General features: G+C 43.0%; 1 protein-coding gene across 17 annotated transcripts in view; it reads right to left on the bottom strand.

Annotated features, from left to right (window-relative positions):
- LOC138785263 (E1A-binding protein p400-like) overlaps nucleotides 1-19,262 on the bottom strand; it is a 110,359-nt gene that overhangs the window by 8,795 nt on the left and 82,302 nt on the right. For 16 of the 17 annotated variants that reach the window (XM_069961019.1, XM_069961023.1, XM_069961018.1 and 13 more), the window contains 11 exons: nucleotides 18,070-18,206; nucleotides 16,630-16,686; nucleotides 14,751-14,829; nucleotides 13,382-13,594; nucleotides 11,558-11,603; nucleotides 10,066-10,175; nucleotides 8,267-8,465; nucleotides 8,002-8,156; nucleotides 7,671-7,916; nucleotides 4,546-4,711; nucleotides 3,390-3,517 (listed from right to left, as the gene is read on the bottom strand). In XM_069961019.1, the coding sequence (XP_069817120.1) occupies nucleotides 3,390-3,517; nucleotides 4,546-4,711; nucleotides 7,671-7,916; nucleotides 8,002-8,156; nucleotides 8,267-8,465; nucleotides 10,066-10,175; nucleotides 11,558-11,603; nucleotides 13,382-13,594; nucleotides 14,751-14,829; nucleotides 16,630-16,686; nucleotides 18,070-18,206 (1,536 nt within the window). The remainder of the gene's footprint in view (nucleotides 1-3,389; nucleotides 3,518-4,545; nucleotides 4,712-7,670; nucleotides 7,917-8,001; nucleotides 8,157-8,266; nucleotides 8,466-10,065; nucleotides 10,176-11,557; nucleotides 11,604-13,381; nucleotides 13,595-14,750; nucleotides 14,830-16,629; nucleotides 16,687-18,069; nucleotides 18,207-19,262) is intronic. The other variant, XM_069961032.1, reaches the window with a different exon arrangement.

Raw genomic sequence — 19,262 nt, 5'->3', positions numbered from 1 at the left:
GGAAAGTATTCACAATTAGGCCGGAAAAAAATGGAAAATAGAAATTTTCCAATAATATATTTGTTAAGATTAAAGTATCTCATTTTCATAATAAACATGAGAGAAAATGCACCCCAAATTTTGTAACGCAGGTTTTCCTGAGTACAATGGTACCCCATATGTGGGCATAAACCACTGTATGGGCACACAGCAGGGCTCAGAAGGGAAGGAGCGCCAATTAGCATTTCCAGTTCAGATTTTGCTGAAGAAGTTTCTGAGCGCCAGGTGCCTTTGCAGAGCCCCTGTAGTGTCAGAAGAATAGAACCCCCCCAAAAGTCACCCCATTTTGGAAAGAACACCCCTCAAGGAATTCATCTTGGGGTGTGGTGAGCATTTTGACCCCACAGGTATTGGAGGAAAGTATTCAAAACTAGACTGTAAAAATGAAAAAAATTGAATTTTTCCAATAACATGTTTGTTTGGTTTGAAATTTTTCAATTTCACTAGGAACAGGGGAGAAAAAGCACCCCAACATTTGTAACGAAGGTTCTCCTGAGTAGAACGGTACCCCATATGTGGGCATAAACCACTGTATGGGCACACAGCAGGGCTCAGAAGAGAAGGAGTGTCATTTTAGTTACAGGCAATATGTGGGTGTTAACTGGTTACCTGGGGTGGTAATGGACAATCTCGGGGTGTTTACTGGCTATCTGAGGTGGCAACAGGCAATCTGGTGGGGTTATGGGCAATCTGGGGTGGTCACGAGCAGTCTGTGCCAATCTGGGGTGGTTACGGTCAATCTGGGGTGGTTACGGTCAATCTGGGGTGGTCACGGGGAATCTGGGGGTGTTTACTGGCTGTATGGGGTGGTTATGGGGTGTTTACTGGCTATCTGGGGTGGTGACGGGCAATCTGGGCTGGTTGCGAGCAATCTGGGGTGGTTACAGGCAATTTGTGGTAGTTACAGGCAGTATGTGGCAATCTGTGGTGGTTACGGGCTATCTCGAATGGTTATGGGCTATCTGGGGGAGATTACGGGCAATCAGGGGGAGATTACGGGCAATCTGGGGGAGATTACGGGCAATCTGGGGGAGATTACGGGCAATCTGGGGGAGATTACGGGCAATCTGGGGGAGATTACGGGCAATCTGGGGGAGATTACGGGCAATCTGGGGGAAGATTACGGGCAATCTGGGGGAGATTACGGGCAATCTGGGGGAGATTACGGGCAATCTGGGGAGATTACGGGCAATCTGGGGAGATTACGGGCAATCTGGGGAGATTACGGGCAATCTGGGGAGATTACGGGCAATCTGGGGTAGTGACAGGCAGTCTGGGGTAGTGACAGGCAATCTGGGGTAGTGACAGGCAATCTGGGGTGGTGACGGGCAATCTGGGGTGGTGGCAGGCAATCTGGGGTGGTTATGGGCTGTCTGGGATGGTTATGGGCTGTCTGGGATGGTTATGGGCTGTCTGGGGTGGATACGGGCAATCTGGAGTGGATACGGGCAATCTGGGGAGATTACGGACAATCTGGGGAGATTACAGGCAATCTAGGGTGGTTACTGGCAATCTGGGGTGGTTACGGGCAATCTGGGGTGGTGACGGGCAATCTGGGGTGGTTACAGGTAATCTGGGGTGGTTACAAGTAATCCAGGGTGGTTACGGGTAATCCAGGGCACTTGACTTCGGTGACAGGCGTAAAAAAGTGCCGGAACCATTTGGAACAAGCGATCAGTGGTATATAGTATATACTGCTGATCACTTGTACTGGGACCACACCGGGTGGTCACCGATCATTGCCCCATGCTCTCCGCCACCTCCGGTGGTGGAGAGAATGAAGCTTTCATCATTTTTAGGAATCCATCACTGTGAACAGAGTCTGTTCACAGAGATGGCGGCGGCCATCTTGGATCAGATGGCCGCCCTGGGAGGGGAGGGTCAGTGACCAGGTCACTAGGGTTAATTCTGGGGACAGGGGGGGGGACATGTTCTCATCTCTCACTGTGGATTCACGGTGAGAAGAGATGAAAGCGTTCAGCTGCGCTGGCAATGTCTGTTACCGGTGGCCGCCGTTATACTGGTAATAACGGCGATCGCCGGTGAGGGGACTGGCCAGGACTGACCCCACACTCTGCCGCAACCCCTCAGCTACCTCCGGTAGCTGAGAGGAGTGGGCTGCGGGCATTACCGATGCCGCTGCACTATTCTGCACCATCGCCATAAAGAGCTGATGGCAGCAGAATAGAGCCCATTAGTGATCGTCGTAAAAATCCGTATCAGCGGTCACTAATAACATAATACATATATTCTCTGGGTCGGTACGGTTACGGCGATACCACATTTGTATAGGTTTTTTTAACTATTATCACTTTGGCGCAATAGAAACCATCTTCCTAGCAAAAACCCACAAAAACTGTCGCCGCATTGCAAGATCCATAGCGTTCTCATCTTTTGCGCGACAGAGCTGGTTTTGGGCTTATTTTTTGCGGGAAGATCTGTAGTTTCTATTGATACCAAGTTTTATATGTATATGACTTTTTGATCTCTTTTATGACGTATTTTCTAAAGTGGATTGATAAAATACAGCTATTCTGGTACTGTTTTTTTATATTTTTTTTACAGCGTGTGTCGTGCGATATAATTATTGATATAGTTTTATAGATTGGGTCGTTACGGACGTGGCGATACCAAATATGTATAGGATTTGTGTTTTTGATCACTTTTATGTCACGTTTTATTGGGTATGGGGAATGTAATGCATCTTTATTATTGGGGGGGGGCTGGGGGGGGCTGTGTTGTGTTTGGTGCACACTTTTTTTTCACTTTTTTTTACTTTTACACTAGTGTACATTACTGTACACTAGTGTAAAATACTTTGATCACTGATACAATACATTGCAGTACCTGATGTACTGCAATGTATTGTATCATGCCTCATGCTGACAGGCAATAGCCACGGCCACCCCTGTCAGCATCAGGCATCTCCATGGTGACCCCGGGGACCTTCATTAGGACCCCGGGATCACCATGGAGACATCGGGACCCCGGACGGCGCCGCGGGACATCGCGATCACGGAAGTGGACCTGCGGCGCCGTCCGGGATCCACGGGGACCCGTTAGATGCCGCTGTCACGCTTTGACAGCGGCATTTAACGGGTTAAACTGCCCGGAGCGGAGAATCCTCCGCTCCGGGCAGTTACAGGAGGGTGTCAGCGGTCATACTGACCGCTAATCACCCGTCCTGCAGCCGCCGGCGGGCGGTAATTTATTCCGATGCGCCCGCCGTTAAAAGGCGTACGCATCGGAATAAAGCCCATTAGTGGCCGCCGTGAATATGCGTGCGGCGGTCACTAAGGGGTTAATTGTGTTGAAACCAAAATATGGTTATAAGTAGTTAAAGTTCTTACCTTCTGCTGCTGTACGGAGGTCTGTCCTGCAGAGGCCCCAGACTGCAAGGCTTTTTGTTGCTGCTGTTGCTGCTTTAATTTCAGGAGCTGCTGTACATTCAATGGCTGAGCGACCACAGTCTGCCCACCTATAGGACAAAAGCACAGCTCTAACTTTGTGTCTATATTACCCTTAGGGCCCTATTACATGGGACAATTATCGTGCGAAAAATCGCTATATGGTTCGAATTTAAACAATAATCGCTCTGTGTAATTGCAGGCAACGATTGAAAAATTGTTCCAATGTGGTTGATCGTTTATTTAGATCTGAACCTAAAATTATCGTTAATCGTTCGCTGTAATTCCACATTCGTTCGCTCAAGTTCCGCATTTTTTCACTAATCGTTCGGTGTAATTGCACATTGTTCATTATTATGCCAGGATCAGAAGGAGTAAATGATCATAGTAACGATCGCAATAACAGTCATAGTAACCATCGTAACTAACGACCATCGTTCTGTGTAATATGGTAAACGATTTCAGGTAAACGATCTCGTTTGCAAATGTTTATCGTTAGTCGTTTATCGTTGAAAATCGCTTTGTGTAATAGCACCGTTAGGCTGAGTTCACACTATGTTTTTGCTATCCGTTTTATTTTCCGTTTCTGCAAAAAATGGATGAAAAAACGGATGTAAAACGTATGTATTTGTGTGTATCCGTTTTCATCCGTTTTTCCATTGACTTCCATTATATAAAAAAAAAAAACGGATCAAAACAGATCGGTTTTTTTAATGGACACAAAAATGAGGTTGACTACGTTTATGTGTACATAAAAAAAATGGATCCGTTTTTTTTTTTTTATTATGGAAGTCAATGGAAAAATGGATCAAAACGGATGCACACAAAGGCATACTTTTTTTTTTGTTGCAAAAAACGGATGAAAAAACGGATTGTAAAAACATAGTGTGAACCCAGCCTAACATCATTGGCAGTGCTATTCTTCTCATTACAAGTCAGCGGCATATTTCTTTGTGTACTATGATGCTAGTGTGTATAGAGCCTTATTTAGTTTCATTCCCAGTATCCGCTGTGATATTGGATTGACTATAAAGGGGACACTAAAACAAATTTTTAAATGATTGTTATGATCCATTAATATAAAAGCTAGACAGAATACCTGCAGCTTTTGGGGGTTGACCAATAGCAACGCTGATTCCAGCCACTGTGACAGGTAGCGTGGTCACACCTGTGGATGACACAACGGCCGACACCACTGGAGGCTTCGCTAGCGCCACTTGCGCAGTTTGCCCTGGTTGGGTCTGAATTTGCCCCTGGGCCTGAAGCTGAAAAGGTAAGTGAAATGTAAGTAGACATAAAGTGTAACATACAGAAGAAAAGAAAATAAGCTACATAGATCTCATTGGAAAAAAAACGTACAAATGCACAAAACATTTTATTATAATTTATGACTGACATTTGGCAAGTGACTCCTATACGAGCCCTCAGCTGTATCCACATCACCAGGGTAAGTGAATAACATTGATCATCACTAGAGATGAGTGAAAAATGAAATATTCGAATATTAGAAATTCGATTAGAATAGCCCCAGATATTCGATCGAATATCGAATCCCATTATAGTCTATGGAAGAAAAATACTCGGGACTTTAAAATCAATATTCGACCACCAAGTGTCACCAAGTGCACAATGAAACCTCAGGAAATGATGCCAACACCTCTGGAATGCATCTGGGACAGCAGGGGAAGCATGCCAGGGTACATCTAACTTTTGGGGGTCCCTTCCTACCCTATTACACTGGACGATTATCGTTTGCTAACTATTGTTCGCTAATCGTTTGCTCAAATTCCGCATTTGTTCACTAATCGTTCAGTGTAATTGCACATTGTTTATTGCTTTGCTGTGATCAGATGGAGTAGTTACGCTCGCAATAACAATCGGAACTAACGACCATCATTCTGTGTAATATGGTGAACGATTTCAGGTTAACGATAAACAATCTTCTTTGCAATCGTTTATCGGTAAACATTAAAAATCGCTTCGTCTAATAGGACCCTGAACACACTGTCTCACAACAGCTTGTAAATCTCAGTTTTTTTTTTTTATAGTTTTAGCCCTAACAAGGGCTTTTGGGGGTCCCTTCCTACCTTACTTCATCTAAAAGCTTTCTCTCCCTGGTATACAGCCTCTCCCTCCCTGGCTCCAACCAGCAAGTGACACAAATCTGAAATCCCCTATTGGTATACTCAGGAGGTCACATGGTTTAGCCAGCCAATCACAGTTAAAGCTTTTTTTAAAAGGCCTGCCTATTCCTAGTGCCTGTCCCTCCCCCTGCATGTTTATTGGCTGGAAAAAGCACCAGGGGGGTGGGAGGGTCAATCGATTTTTTACTGATAGCTTGAATAACGTAGTATTCGATCGAATACTATTCGCTCATCACTAATGATCACATGACAATGGCTCCTGTCACAAGGTGGGGGGATATATTAGGCAGCGAGTGAACAGTCACTTCTTCATATAAAGTGTTGGAAGTGGGAAGAATGGTCAAGCATAGAGCTGGAGAACACTAAAAAGCAAGACATTTATTTAAAAGGAGAAAAAAAAAAATCACAGGCCGGCAGGGGTATAGGGGAACATAATCAGGAAGGTAAGTATACTTACCCGTCCCAGTGTCCTCATAGCACTGCTCTCACCACTCTCTTACAGCCACCAGATGTAATTTTCAGCCTGTTTCCTGGTAAGTCACAGATCCTGCCGCTTCAATGTAACGGCCCGGCTGATGGATTGCTCGCTCAGCCAATCAGTGACTGCACCAGTGTCCCGCCCCAGTCACAATAACTGAGCAGGCAATTCATCAGTTGGGTAAGTGACACTGCACCAACAGGAGCTTCAGGACGCCAGTGGCTGTCAGAGATTGGTAAAGTGGTGCTGCGGGGCACAGAGATGGGTAAGTATACATTCTTTATTATTTTTCTGCACCCCCTGCCTGTGATTTTTTATTTTTGCGGGACTTTAACTGATGAAGGTGACAACAAACATTGTTATGCTTTAAGGAGTAGTTCACAAAAAAAAATCTTAATTCTGGTGCCAGAAAGTGCCAGAGATTTGTAATTTACTTCTATTAAAAATTCTCAAATCTTCCAGTACTTATAAGCTGCTGTATGTCCTGTAGAAAATGGTATTCTCTTCATTCAATCTGGAGGGGTTTTCTATGGGGATTTGCTACTGCTCTGGACTGTTCATGTCAGCAGAGAGCATTGTACACCACTAATCCACCAATTCCTGTAGGACATACAGCAGCTGATAAGTACTAGAAGACCGGAGATTTTTTTAATAGAAGCAAATTACACATTTCTGGCACTTGCTGGGATCAGTTGATTTGAAAGAATTTTTTTGGAGAACTACCCCTTTAATGTTCTGTACCTGGCTGCAAAAATAGGTTGGAAGCGCTGCGGAATCTGGTGAAATCGGATTCTGGCTATACAAATAATTATTATTATTATTGGTTGTTATTAACAGCTGACTTGTGGGCAGAGTCCTATCAGAATAGAGGCAAAGGCTAGAACTACTATACATGGATTCAGAAGTGCTTATGTCTAAATATAGCAGAGAGATTATGATTGAGGACTGTTTTAGTTTCAGCAACCCTCAGAAGTACCAGTGTTGTACAAGCAGTGGTGGTGTAGCTACCATAGAGGCAGGGTAGGCAGTTGCTATGGGGCCCATTCAGGAGGGGGGGCCGGGGGGGAAGGTAAGAGTGTGTGTCCTTCTGCTTAACCCCTTATGTACTGCAAAGTGTAAGTGACCCAGTGTTTACTTACATGCTGCAACACAAAAAAGTTAACAAGGTTAACTAGCAGGAGACAGAGATCTCTGCTTCACTGCTCCGATAACCCCTGACCTCTGTTCTCCAGCTGCTGCAATCAAGTAGGAAAGGAAAATGTGCAGAGCTCCCTGCAGAGGTCAGGGGGTTATCAGTGCACCAGCAGTAAAGCAGATATCTCTTTGTCTTCTGAACATTGGGTCACTTACACACACAAATGCAGCACATAAGGGGTTAAGCAAAAACAGTGGACTGTCATAGCAAGCAGCCATTGGCTCTCTGCTCTGCCAGTCATTCTTGTGGCTGCAGCCAGGCTTCTGTCTCTGGCCGCAAGAGATGGGGAGGGGAGCCCCTTAAAATTTTTTGCTATGGGGCCCCCAGAATTCTAGCTACACCCCAGTGTACAAGTGCAGAAAAGAGTTGAACCTTTGAGATATTCTTTCCTAACAGCTGGAACCTACCAGGCGAGCCACATGCAGATTAGTGACAGCTCCTGTGAGGACGGCTCCCGCTCTTGGTGCAGTGACTGCAGTCAGCTGCTGGGCCTGTTGCTGTGGTGGCGCTGGCTGCGGCTGCTGCTGCCCCTGAGCTGGTGCTGGCTGTGCAGCTCCTTGCGGAGGCGTTTGCTGCTGTTGTTGCTGAGCTACTGCCTGGGGTGTCTGTTGTGGAAGTTGCATTTTCTGCTTTTGCAGCTTGAGTAGTTGTTCCTATTTCCAGTAAAAGAATACATAATGAATATCCGATAACCACTGATGAGATATAGCAAATAAGAACAACCAGTCGCCGACCTACCTGCGATAATTTACCAACAGCTTTTATCTGCCCCGGGGACTGTGCCTGAGCCTGGATCTGGGGCACCTGTACCTGGGCAGCTTGCTGTTGTCGAAGAAGCTGGAACTGAGCTGGAGTAATGGTTTTACTGGCAAGCTGAACCCCGGCTGTTGTAGCTGGAAAGGAAACAGACACAAAAATAAGACAAGAAAAATCTTTATTGTGCAAAGCAACCAACATATAAGAAGAAAACAACAACAACAAAAAGTCTAAAATGATTCAATACCTGTTGTCACCTGAGTAACAATGGACCTGGCCTGTGTCTGGACAGGGGTGATACTGCTGCACACCACAGTCCCACCAGTCACTGGGGTTACTGCTCGGACGCCTTGATTTGTTGCTATTGTCACCATCTCTGTAGGTGTCGCTGAGGTGGCCACTGCTCTTTGCTGAGCATGGACGACCTGTGCTGTCCCACCAGGAGCCTAAAAGAAATTAATTTTATTAATAGCAGTCAAAATAAAAAAAGCTTACAATAACAAGGAGGAATGCTCTGAGAATTATATCGAGCTTCTGTGTTGGCAAAGACTTCAGAAGAGAAGGATTTAGTAGTAGCGACTTCTCACCTGTGCAGCCAGGCAGTGGAAAAGCAAATCGTATACTGGGCTGTATATATATATATATTGGTATGCTGGGCTGTATATATAATAGTATGCTGGGCTAAAAAAATATATATAATGGTGATGGTATTCTGGGTTGTATATTGGTATGCTGGGCTGTATATATAATAGTATGCTGGGCTAAATAGATATATATAATGGTAATGGTATGCTGGGCTGTGTATATATATATATATAAATAATGGTATGCTGGGCTGTATATATATATAATGGTATGCTGGGCTGTATATATAATGGTATGCTGGGCTGTATATATAATAGTATGCTGGGCTAAATAAATATATATAATGGTAATGGTATGCTGGGCTGTATATATAATAGTATGCTGGGCTAAATAGATATATATAATGGTAATGGTATGCTGGGCTGTGTATATATATATATATATAAATAATGTTATGCTGGGCTGTATATATATAATGGTATGCTGGGCTGTATATATAATGGTATGCTGGGCTGTATATATATAATGGTATGCTGGGCTGTATATATTTAATAGTATGCGGAGCTGTGTATATATATAATAGTATGCTGAGCTGTGTATATATAATGGATTGCTGGGCTGTATATATATAATGGTATGCTGGGCTGTATATATAATGATGTGATGGGCTGTATAGATAGAGGTATAACTAGTAGGAAGAGGGAGATTATGATCCCACTGTATAGAGCTCTAGTGACATCACATCTGGAATACTGTGTCCAGTTCTGGAGACGTCACCTACAAAAAGATGTTGATAAAATAGAACGGGTCCAAAGACGGCTACAAAAATGGTGGAGGGTGTGAGGGATAAACCATATCAGGAAAGACTTAAGGATTTAAATCTGTATAGTCTGGAGGAAAGAAGGGAAGGGGGGCATGTTCCAAACCTTTAAATATGTTGAGGGACTAAATAAGGTTCAAGAGGGAAGTGTGTTTTAAAATAAAAAACAAACTGAACTCAAGAACCAGGTTCGTTGGGGGAAAGATCAGAAGCAACATGAGAAAATCTTACTTTACTGAAAGAGTAGTAGATGTTTGGGACAAACTTCCAGCAGATGTGGTTGGTAAATCTACAGTAAGTGAATGTAAACCTGCCTGGGATATACATATATCTGTCCTAAGATAATAAGAAGGGAAATACTAGATGGACCCAGTGGTCTTTTTCTGCCGACAATCTTCTATGTTTCTAAGCCGCTCACATTCTGAACAGAGGATAACTCTATGGTGATGCGTTTTTACGCTTTTTGAGAAAGAAGGTTCGGAGCCTTTGAGTTATTTCTCGGTTTGTCTTCGCTGTACAGAGCTCAAGGCCTTTGCATATGTAAAAAGGCGATTTTAGGTAAAATTCCAGATTGTAACAAGAAACCTAAGTAGTTTATGCTTCTCCGGTGAATATTTAGGAAGGTATTACGCTATACTTACAGTCAGTGTGCCTGGAATAACAGGAGATGCCAGTCTCTTATTGATAGGTTGGAAGGTGGCAGAAGGGACACCCGCCACAGTATTGACAATGACATTTCCGCTAACCGCAGCTGTCAATAAGATAGCATGTATTACACAGAGAAGAGACACATCTGAGAAGGAAGGCTTATGATGATTTGTAGCTAGCATATGCTATAACAATACACTAGAGCTAATATCCTCACCAATCCTGAGAATGAATAAGCAGAGGTCCCGTCAGCTTTCCTCCAGCACAGCAGCCCTCCCAGCCACCCACTGAGCAGGAAACTGCAACACAGACCTCGCTATTTAAGTGAATGGAGCCACATAGCAGTTCCCTGCACAGTGGGTGACTGAGCTGCTATTCCTAACTAGTGCTGTGACAATAAGCTGATAGCAAAGTTATTTTTTTCTTGTGGTCTCCCAACGAATAGTTGTTACCTGTGTGGAAGTGTTTAATTTCGTTGTAGCGCCACCACTTGTAAAGTTAATTTTAACATGGTGCCTGTTCGAACCACTCTGTAACTTTGCTCCAGAGAGAAGGAGCCTGTACAAGGGACCGCCTTATATTGAATAACAATTCCCTTTGATAAAGTGGACAATCCCTTTAAATGCAAATTTATTATTGTGCTTTATGGACCAACAAAGAGGTTTACACAATGCCTGCACAACAAATAGTAAAAATTGTGAAGAACACCTTCTGTACACCCCCTTCCCACGCTGATCACTAAGCTAGCAGAGGACAGTGGTAAAGGGATAATTATTAGCCAGGAGCATTGCTAGAAACCCATGTAAAAGTGACAGCAATCGGCCAAGGAGCGGGAAAGTGGCCAATCCTCAGCTGATCACATATGTTGGACTGTGGCAAGATTTATCGCTATCGGCCAAACATCTCCCTGTGTAGACAGAAGATGTGCAGTCGATAGCAGAAGGAAACTGACAGCACAGATGTGTATATATCCGTGTAGTCAGTTTCCAGGTCACACAAGCAGTACATACTTACCTAGTGCGCTGCTGTGTGATCCGGCATACCGCTTTCCTGTCCTGCTCTTTAGCCACCGCTGTATCTTCAGTCCGCCACCTGCTCCAGAATGATTGAGAGCCGGAGGAGGCAGGGCAGCCTAAAGATACAATGGCGGCCAGAGAGTGGAACGGGAAAGATTGTTGCTGTCAGTTTCCATGGCCGCACAAACAATGCATAGATTGTTCGTGCAGCCCAGAAGCTCGATTAATTGTGCTGTAAAGGCACTGCAAACAAGCGCCTATCTTACTGATCGGCACCCATTTGCTGCCAAGAAATCTATTTGTATAAAAGGACCCTAAGGCAGGATTATCACTGGCAGGGACTGGTACACATAGGAAGGAGGAGGAGGGCATACTTTAACTGGCACATGTGCAGCACAATTTTGTAAAAAAAGAGTAGGGTCCCTTTAAATTTAGTTGTAAGACACTACTATATAACGAGGTAACTTACCAGCTGGTATGCTTGCCCCTGTTACTGCTGTCTTAATGGTTCCAGCCTGTAAAAAACACAAGTAAAGTACGCAACATGAAGACACAGCAAAGTATTGGCTAAAGTGTCATAATAACTGATTTATTTCCTCTTTCTAACAGTCAGAAAAAGCAATGGCCCAGATTTATCCAGGTGCGTAATACAGAAACAGGTGTAAACTGTCCTCAGTAACCAATCACAGCTCAGCTTTCAGTTTTGATAGCGGAGTTGTGACTGGTTGCTTTGGGCAGTTTACACCAGTTTCCATTTCACACACTTTTATAGATCTGGGCCTATTAGATTAATAGGGTAATCCCATCTCAACTAATATAGTTATATTTGTAGGACGCGTCAAAATGAATATTTTTGCAAATACAATAATGTCTCCTTCTCCTGATATGCTGTTCTTTATTTTTCGCCATTGTTGTTTTTTTCATAGGTTACCAAATACCACTCTGCTCTAAATGCAGTGGTCCAGCTGGCGTGTATATAGCTATAGTATACATATTATATATGGAGTACTGCTTTTAAAGGATATTTAAAAACTTTTTATATATTGCTGTCCTTATATAAAACATTATAAACTAGCTTACCTCACCATGCCACCTGTGTCCTTCTGCAATGTCTCTGGGTCCCTCACTGACCGCCGCCTCTTCTGACACTAAATCGTCTCTGCAGTGACATCCCACTCAGCCAATCACTGGCGGTGGCACAGTCCTGCCTCAGTCACTGATTGGCTGGGAGGGCTTTCACTGAGATGAGTTTCACTTGCAAGGGGTGGCGTCAGCAGGGCACCCGGAGACACTGCAGGAGGATGCCGGGGGAGCAGGGTGAGGTAAGCATTAAAGCGTAACTGTCATGTTTTTTTTTTTTTATTGCAGAAATCAGTAGTATAAGCGATTTTAAGAAACTTTGTAATAGGTTTCATCAGCCAAAAAAGCCTCCTTCTGTACTCAAGAAGCAATCTCCCAGCCTCCCCCCCCCCTGACTTCTTATCTGTGCATTATCAGGCAAACACGTCTTCATTACAGAGAAGCCAGTGAAGACGGGTTCTGCTCTCTCCATTCCAAGCCTATGAAGGGGGGAGGGGCCGAGGGAGATGAGGGAGCAGGAAGAGGTGACATGAAGGTCAGCTGTTTGTAGACTGTCTGGGCACCTAAAACGCTAAATTCAGGTGTCAGAAAGGTCAGTGCTTATCTATGAACTTGCTGAGAAAAGATTGCAGGGTGTTGTGCTGTGCAAGACTGATCCGTGCTCAGTCACTCCTAACAGCCCCTCCCCTCTCCATAGCCACATAATGGAGACAGAAATCCTGCTTCTTCTGAAGGGAGGGGGGAGGCTGGGAGATTGCTTTTTCTGTACAGAAGGAAACTCTTTTGGTTTATAAAACCTATTACAGAGTTTCTTAAAATCGCTTGTACTGTTGATATTTAATGTTTTCCGAAAAATGGCCCTGAAATGACAGTTACGCTTTAAATCTTTAGTATATTTTAAGGTTTTAAAGGGCCGGAGTACTCCTTTAAGCCTTTATTTTAGCCCTAAATATTATAAAATAATGCTTCAGTAATAAACCTAATTCTGAATTTCAGATAAAAGGTTGATTTTTGGACATCGCATGCTTCTATACTTGCATGAAGAAGGAGGTGGTGGACACTGCCTGGTTTACACATTCATTCCCAGAGTTCACTTATCCATTTTGTATCCTGCATCAATTATAGTATAGTAGTACAGGGGGTCCACTTTGTTTGGAAGAACACAGTTCTAGGTTATACTTGGAACTAATAAGTGGCTAGGGTTACAACTTACCAGGACTGCTGTGGTTGGTACATTGGTAACAGCTGGACTGGCAACAACGGCTTGTGGCTGCTGAACGACCTGCTGCTGCACCACTTGCTGTTGAGGCTGAGCCTGGACAGGCTGAACTGCCGGGGTTGATGGTTGTTGCCCATTTTGTAGAGGCTGTTGTGGAGCCTGAGGACCTGCCTGTTGTTGGGCCCTATGGTGCTGCTCTACTAATGCCTGCACAACATTTACATTATACAATGAATATTAAAAAGAGGTAAAGGTGGCACAGGTATAAGCACTTCTTGACTGTGTAAATATATTCGGCCTCAGTCTGATGTGTTGCCTGATATTCGCCCTGTGTATTTGGGCTCTTAGCTCTTGGGTGCCTCAAGCAACCAGTTTGTCTAACATTATGTGCTATAGGTGAAAGTCAACAAGAGACATTGAGGCCTTGTAGCTAGTCCAGCCCACATAGTGCGGCAGGAAATTCAATGTGTCAGTAAAGACTAATTTTAGGGCACCTGAACTGAACTCATGGGAGTGAGGGTTATAAACAGCTTAGTGGTATTGCTCTATAAGTTATTACATTATGAGAAATCCACAAAAATCAAACAAAGCTGAAAAGACTCCACAGACGCCTCCCTGGGTGCCATGGCTTGGCTTTAAACTATGGCAGCATTTTAGAGTAAAACACAGTTGTTCCTAACAAGGGAGTCTGTCAGGACTTCATGACGCATCTTTCAAAGGGCAGCATAAATGTACTTACAGACTCGCTCTATTACACAGAGCGGAATCAGACAATATCAGGCAGATATCGCACCGTGTAATAAAGACAATGATCAACCGAGGAGCAGATCACAGGCTGGACGTTGTCTTTCATGAAACTTAAAAATCAAGAGGTGCGCGGCCAATAGCTGATGAAAGTATGTAGAAAATAATAAAGTTATACTTACCTGTTTATGCTCCCTGGTGTCCTTCTGGCACTTCTAAGGCTGTCTCTGAATTGACAGGCCGCTCAGCCAATAACTGGCAACGGCACTGTCCCATCTCGGTCAGTGGCATGTGACAAGTGCCAGTGGCAGCTTTGGTAAGTAGGAGAAGCCATAAAAGACACCGGGTAGCGCTGACAGGTAAGTATAGCTTTATTATATTCTACATAGACAGCAAGGGCTGCACGGACATCACTAGCTATTTCCGTGCAGCCTTTGCTGCCCAACTGTCGAGCTGTGTAATAGGCTCAGTAACTGAGCTAAAGCAGATCGTCGCTCGCTTACACTACGCATTGGGTCGTGTAATACATCCCTAAATCACAAGGAACTGTAGTCTGGTTATTGGAACATAATGGCTAGTGGCACAGTTATTCTTTAAAAGAACTGGGAGGCGAAAATACCTTTTTTTCCTTAGCAATGCGCTCAGCACGGAGGGAGGCCACTTGAATAGGTGGTAGAGGTTTATCATAGTTTATTCCACTGAAAATAAGAGAAAAGAAGCTTACTAAAATAATTCTGGTGTGACTGAACTATAAAAAATCTCAACAGGAAAACAAAAATCCGAAGAGATGCTAAAACAATGGCCCATATGCTACTGACCAACCAGGATAAAGAGCAGAACTGCATTTAGAATGGCACAATCTTCTGGGAAATTATATATATATATATATATATATATATATATATATATATTTATTTATTTTATTTATTCTTTTTACACAGGCATAGGTTGAGCTCCAAATACAGTCCTGAAACCCAACCAGTATTCTATGTAGGTAAAGAAGGTAAAAAATATTATTTTTTTTTTCTTTTAAATTAAATTATTTAAAGAGGACCTGTGGTCAGTCCAAAAAAAGGATTTTTTTTATTTAGATCACCTTGTTATCTTAGGTGCCCTGAGTCCAACAGTTTTTTTACTTTCTTGCCATGCCCCCTGGTTTCTGAGATATAGGGGTTTAACTAGAGTTGGGTGATATGGTAAAATCTAATAGTAGTAGAGGGGTGTAGTAGTGGTAGATGAAGAGCAAAGTAGTAGAGGTATAGTAGTTGACGGTAGTAGTGGTAGTAGATTAGGGGTGTAGTAGTAGTAGAGGTATAGTAGCTGACGGTAGTAGTAGTAGTAGTAGATTAGGGGTGCAGTAGCAGTAGTGGTATAGTAGCTAAGGGGAGTAGTACAGTACAGATAGGCTTGGTGCAAGGTAGGCATGGCACTTTGGCTCTAGGGTCGCTATCCTGCTCCTTCCTCTTCCTTTGGTTGCGACCTTTGTGTCTCCTCAGGTCCTAGCTGCTGCTGCTGGAGGATCTCCACTTCTGTGTGCAGGTGGCAGGGGTGAAGCAAAGACCCTCTGTAGCGCTGAATCCAGCAGGGGGCGCTCTCCCGGGGCTCTTCTAGCTGCAGCTCTGGGGCCCAGCACTGTGAACCTCGTCCTTCCTCCTCCTCAATGTGCTGGAGGCAATCAGGAACAGCACCTCCCGAGCCCTGACCTCTGCTACTCCCCCTGCAGGTCACAGCACGCAATGATTTTTTTTAGGAAAATCAAATTAGCGACTTTCTTAAAAAAAATCTAATTGTGAGCCTCCCTAAGGTGGAATTAATCGAATTAATTCGACTAAACGCCCAGCCCCAGGCTTAACTGTTTTAAATACTGTCTATGCTTTTCAGAGAACTGTACGATGGATGGTGTGATGGTAAAATGGTGTGAAAGGTGGGCTCAGGGGGTGTGATTATGAAACCTCTTATCTAGTATACACACTTTTTTTTCCCAACAAAGTACAGAGTAAAATATCTATATCCCCTGAGACTACAAAGCAATACAAAAACACTTTTTTTTTGGACTGACCACAGTTAACCAAAAACTATAAACCCCAATATAATTCTCTCCCATGATCTGTGATATGGATACATTGTCTATTACTTGGGTTCGTAATGCTCAGATAAAATTCTAAATTAAAACATGGAAGGTTTTATTTTATTTTTTATTTTCGTTGTAAACTTTTTTTTTTTGCTTTTTTTTTTTTTCTTGGATATTTACTTTTTGCCCTAGGACTTCAAAAACATTTAAATGACAAGACGCATGTAATCCCAGCATTTCACACACATAACAGTGATTTAAAGGAGTGTTGCTCTCAAAATAACTTTTCATATGTTCCATGGTGAAACTAACAATTCCTTCCATACTTATTATCTATTCAGTCTCCTTCCCTGATGGCAAAATATAAATGGAATGATGGTGCATCACTGTTTACATACTAGGTAGAAGATTTCTTTGAAATAATTACCTTTCAGCAAGTACAGAGGCGTGCTTTGGATTTTTCTGAAATGGATTCATTCCCAAGCTGAAACATGTAAAATATGTATTAAAATATGAATATTAAACTACGAGCTGATTTAAATTATTTCTTCTAAAGCACTTTCCCAAGAATTCATGTTTATAAGAGTTCATGATGAAAATTCTTAGACGCTTTGTAAAGATGGAGTTATTGCCGAGTTCAGTGGGAGCTGTATAAATCTGTATGCAGCATGCTCCACCTAGTGGTGGCTAGAAGTAATGAAAAGTTTATTATTTATTGTTATAGCTCTATAAGATATTCCCCTATGTATTATTTACAATTACTAGGTATGATTTTTGGACTATAAGAAGCGCCCCTGGTTTAGACAAGGAAAATTGACTAAGACAGTGGAGGGGTCAATATCACTACATATGGTGGTCTAGGGTGGATCTAGTTAGCTTTGTGTGGCCTCATTTACATTTAGGTAAGTTAGTTCTGTTTCATGCAATCACAATATAAAGCGGTAAGGTAGGAACATATTAATGTGGCCATATTACGCTAATAAACTAATAAACTGGCCTAAATGTTTCATGTTTTGTGTTTATTCCACATTTCTCTACAGTGCATGGAAATGCATTTTTTTGTATTATTAGGACTGGATTTTTTCCATAACTTTCCTACAGTGTACACATACCCGTATGTTTTCCAGCAGCAGCAACGCCACAACTCCCATCATGCCCTGACAGCTGAAAAGAGTTGTAGTTTTGCAACAGCTGGAGAGCCACATGTTGGGGAACATTACTTTACTGTTCTTTAGTGTCATAGAGGCGGGGCCAGGACACTCCTGTGTAGTGCAGTGCCCTGGCCACACTTCTATGACACTTCATAGCAGCAATAAAAAGCATTTTTACAAGGAGATTGCAGCCTTAGACAACTACAATTGACAGTCTCACTGCTCACATAGCTATGTAGTTATGTCCGCAGTTAAGGATGGCTTTTCTAGTTGACAGTTTCCCTTCAAATAAACAGTCCCACATAAATAGTAGTTCACAAAAAAAAATTCTTTCAAATCAACTGGTGCCAGAAAGTGCCAGAGATTTGTAATTTACTTCTATTAAAAAAATTCAAGTCCTCCAGTACTTATCAGCTGCAGGAAGTGGTTTATTCTTTCCAGCCAGGCGAGCAGGGAAGGGTTTCTATGGGGATTTACCATTGCTTTGGACAGTTCCTGACATGGACAGAGGTGGCAGCAGAGAGCACTGTGTCAGACTGGAAAGAATACACCACTTCCTGTAGGACATACAGCAGCTGATAAGTATTGGAAGACTGGAGATTTTTAATAGAATTAAATTGCAAATCTATATAACTTTCTGATACCAGTTGATTTGAAAAAAATAAAATAAAATTGGTGAACAACCGCTTTAATTTTGACTTGTAATAAGTTCTTACAGCGGTTTGATGGGTGGGCTCCTCTTTCCTGCTGTCATTTTCATCAGCTCGAAGCGGTTGGTGTATAGCTGTGTGTGCGTAACGCCTTCATCCTGGGCATAGATCTGATTAGTCCGCAGAGGGCGACTGTTCTTGGTCTGAAGATAAAAAGTAGTATATGTAACCAGAGTTTTATGTCGACGGGTGGAAGGGAACATTCTGCAAACACCTAAACATAAAATATAGGCTTCCGCTAAAAGTTTTTCTTTAATATGAAAAAACGCTAAAGATTCCCCACCCCCCAGTTTTTAATTGCTTTCAGTGTTTATTCTCCGATGCTTCATTTACCATCGCTATCTGGTCATAAACCAAACGGCTGTTAGATTTTAATAGGGAAATATAAGGCTGCTAGCAGCATCTGAATGTTCCCATCATGCTCTTGTTTAATTGCACATCTGTTATTACAGGATTTTCAATGAGTTGGTAATTGAGAATTAGTAGTTTACCTTGCCTGTCTTACATGACTGTAACCGTTTGCATAATGTGACTGAACGCCCAGAGCTGCTTATTTGTATTAAATTTTGTGGAACTGGAAAATAATATCTTTATATAGTATTCTAAAGGTCGGTAATAAGACTACAAATTATAAAGCAAACACAATGCACTTACTGTAGTGACTCATTTATCAAACAGCAATAACAGTGTGTCACCATGTGAACCACTAAATGGGTAATATGGAGGGATTATTCAGAGAGGAGAGACGGTTCTACCTCTTCTGCTCTCCGGCGCTCCTCTTCTTCCCTCTGACCGTCTCTGTTGATAATGTCCGACACATTAGCAATAGATGCCTGATGTTGCCAAAGTTGCAGCGACATGGGGTGTCTATTGGACATTGCCTGCAGCAGATGCAACATATTTCCACCCCCCACCCCCTCGGCTGCGGAAGTTATCAGCAGAGGAGGTCAAAAGGAGGAAGAGGAGCGCTGGAGAATAGAAGAGGTAGGACCTTTGCTGCTCTCCGGATATCCCCTTTAAATTATAACACTAGATCGATTTAATGCAGAAAATGTGTGGATTCTGTTGCGGATTTGCACTGATTTGGTCTGGATTTTACCTTCTCCAATGGAAATCTGCGTCAAATCAGACGCATAAACAAAACTTTTGACATATCAGAGAGACATAAACAACAGAGGAGTCCTGCAGCATTCGTAGTA

This window comes from Dendropsophus ebraccatus, chromosome 3 (genome assembly GCF_027789765.1).
Source record: "Dendropsophus ebraccatus isolate aDenEbr1 chromosome 3, aDenEbr1.pat, whole genome shotgun sequence".
Taxonomy (NCBI): Eukaryota; Metazoa; Chordata; class Amphibia; order Anura; family Hylidae; genus Dendropsophus; species Dendropsophus ebraccatus.
The sequence above is the reverse complement of the archived record's forward strand: the minus strand, read 5'-3'. Positions and strand labels throughout refer to the sequence as shown.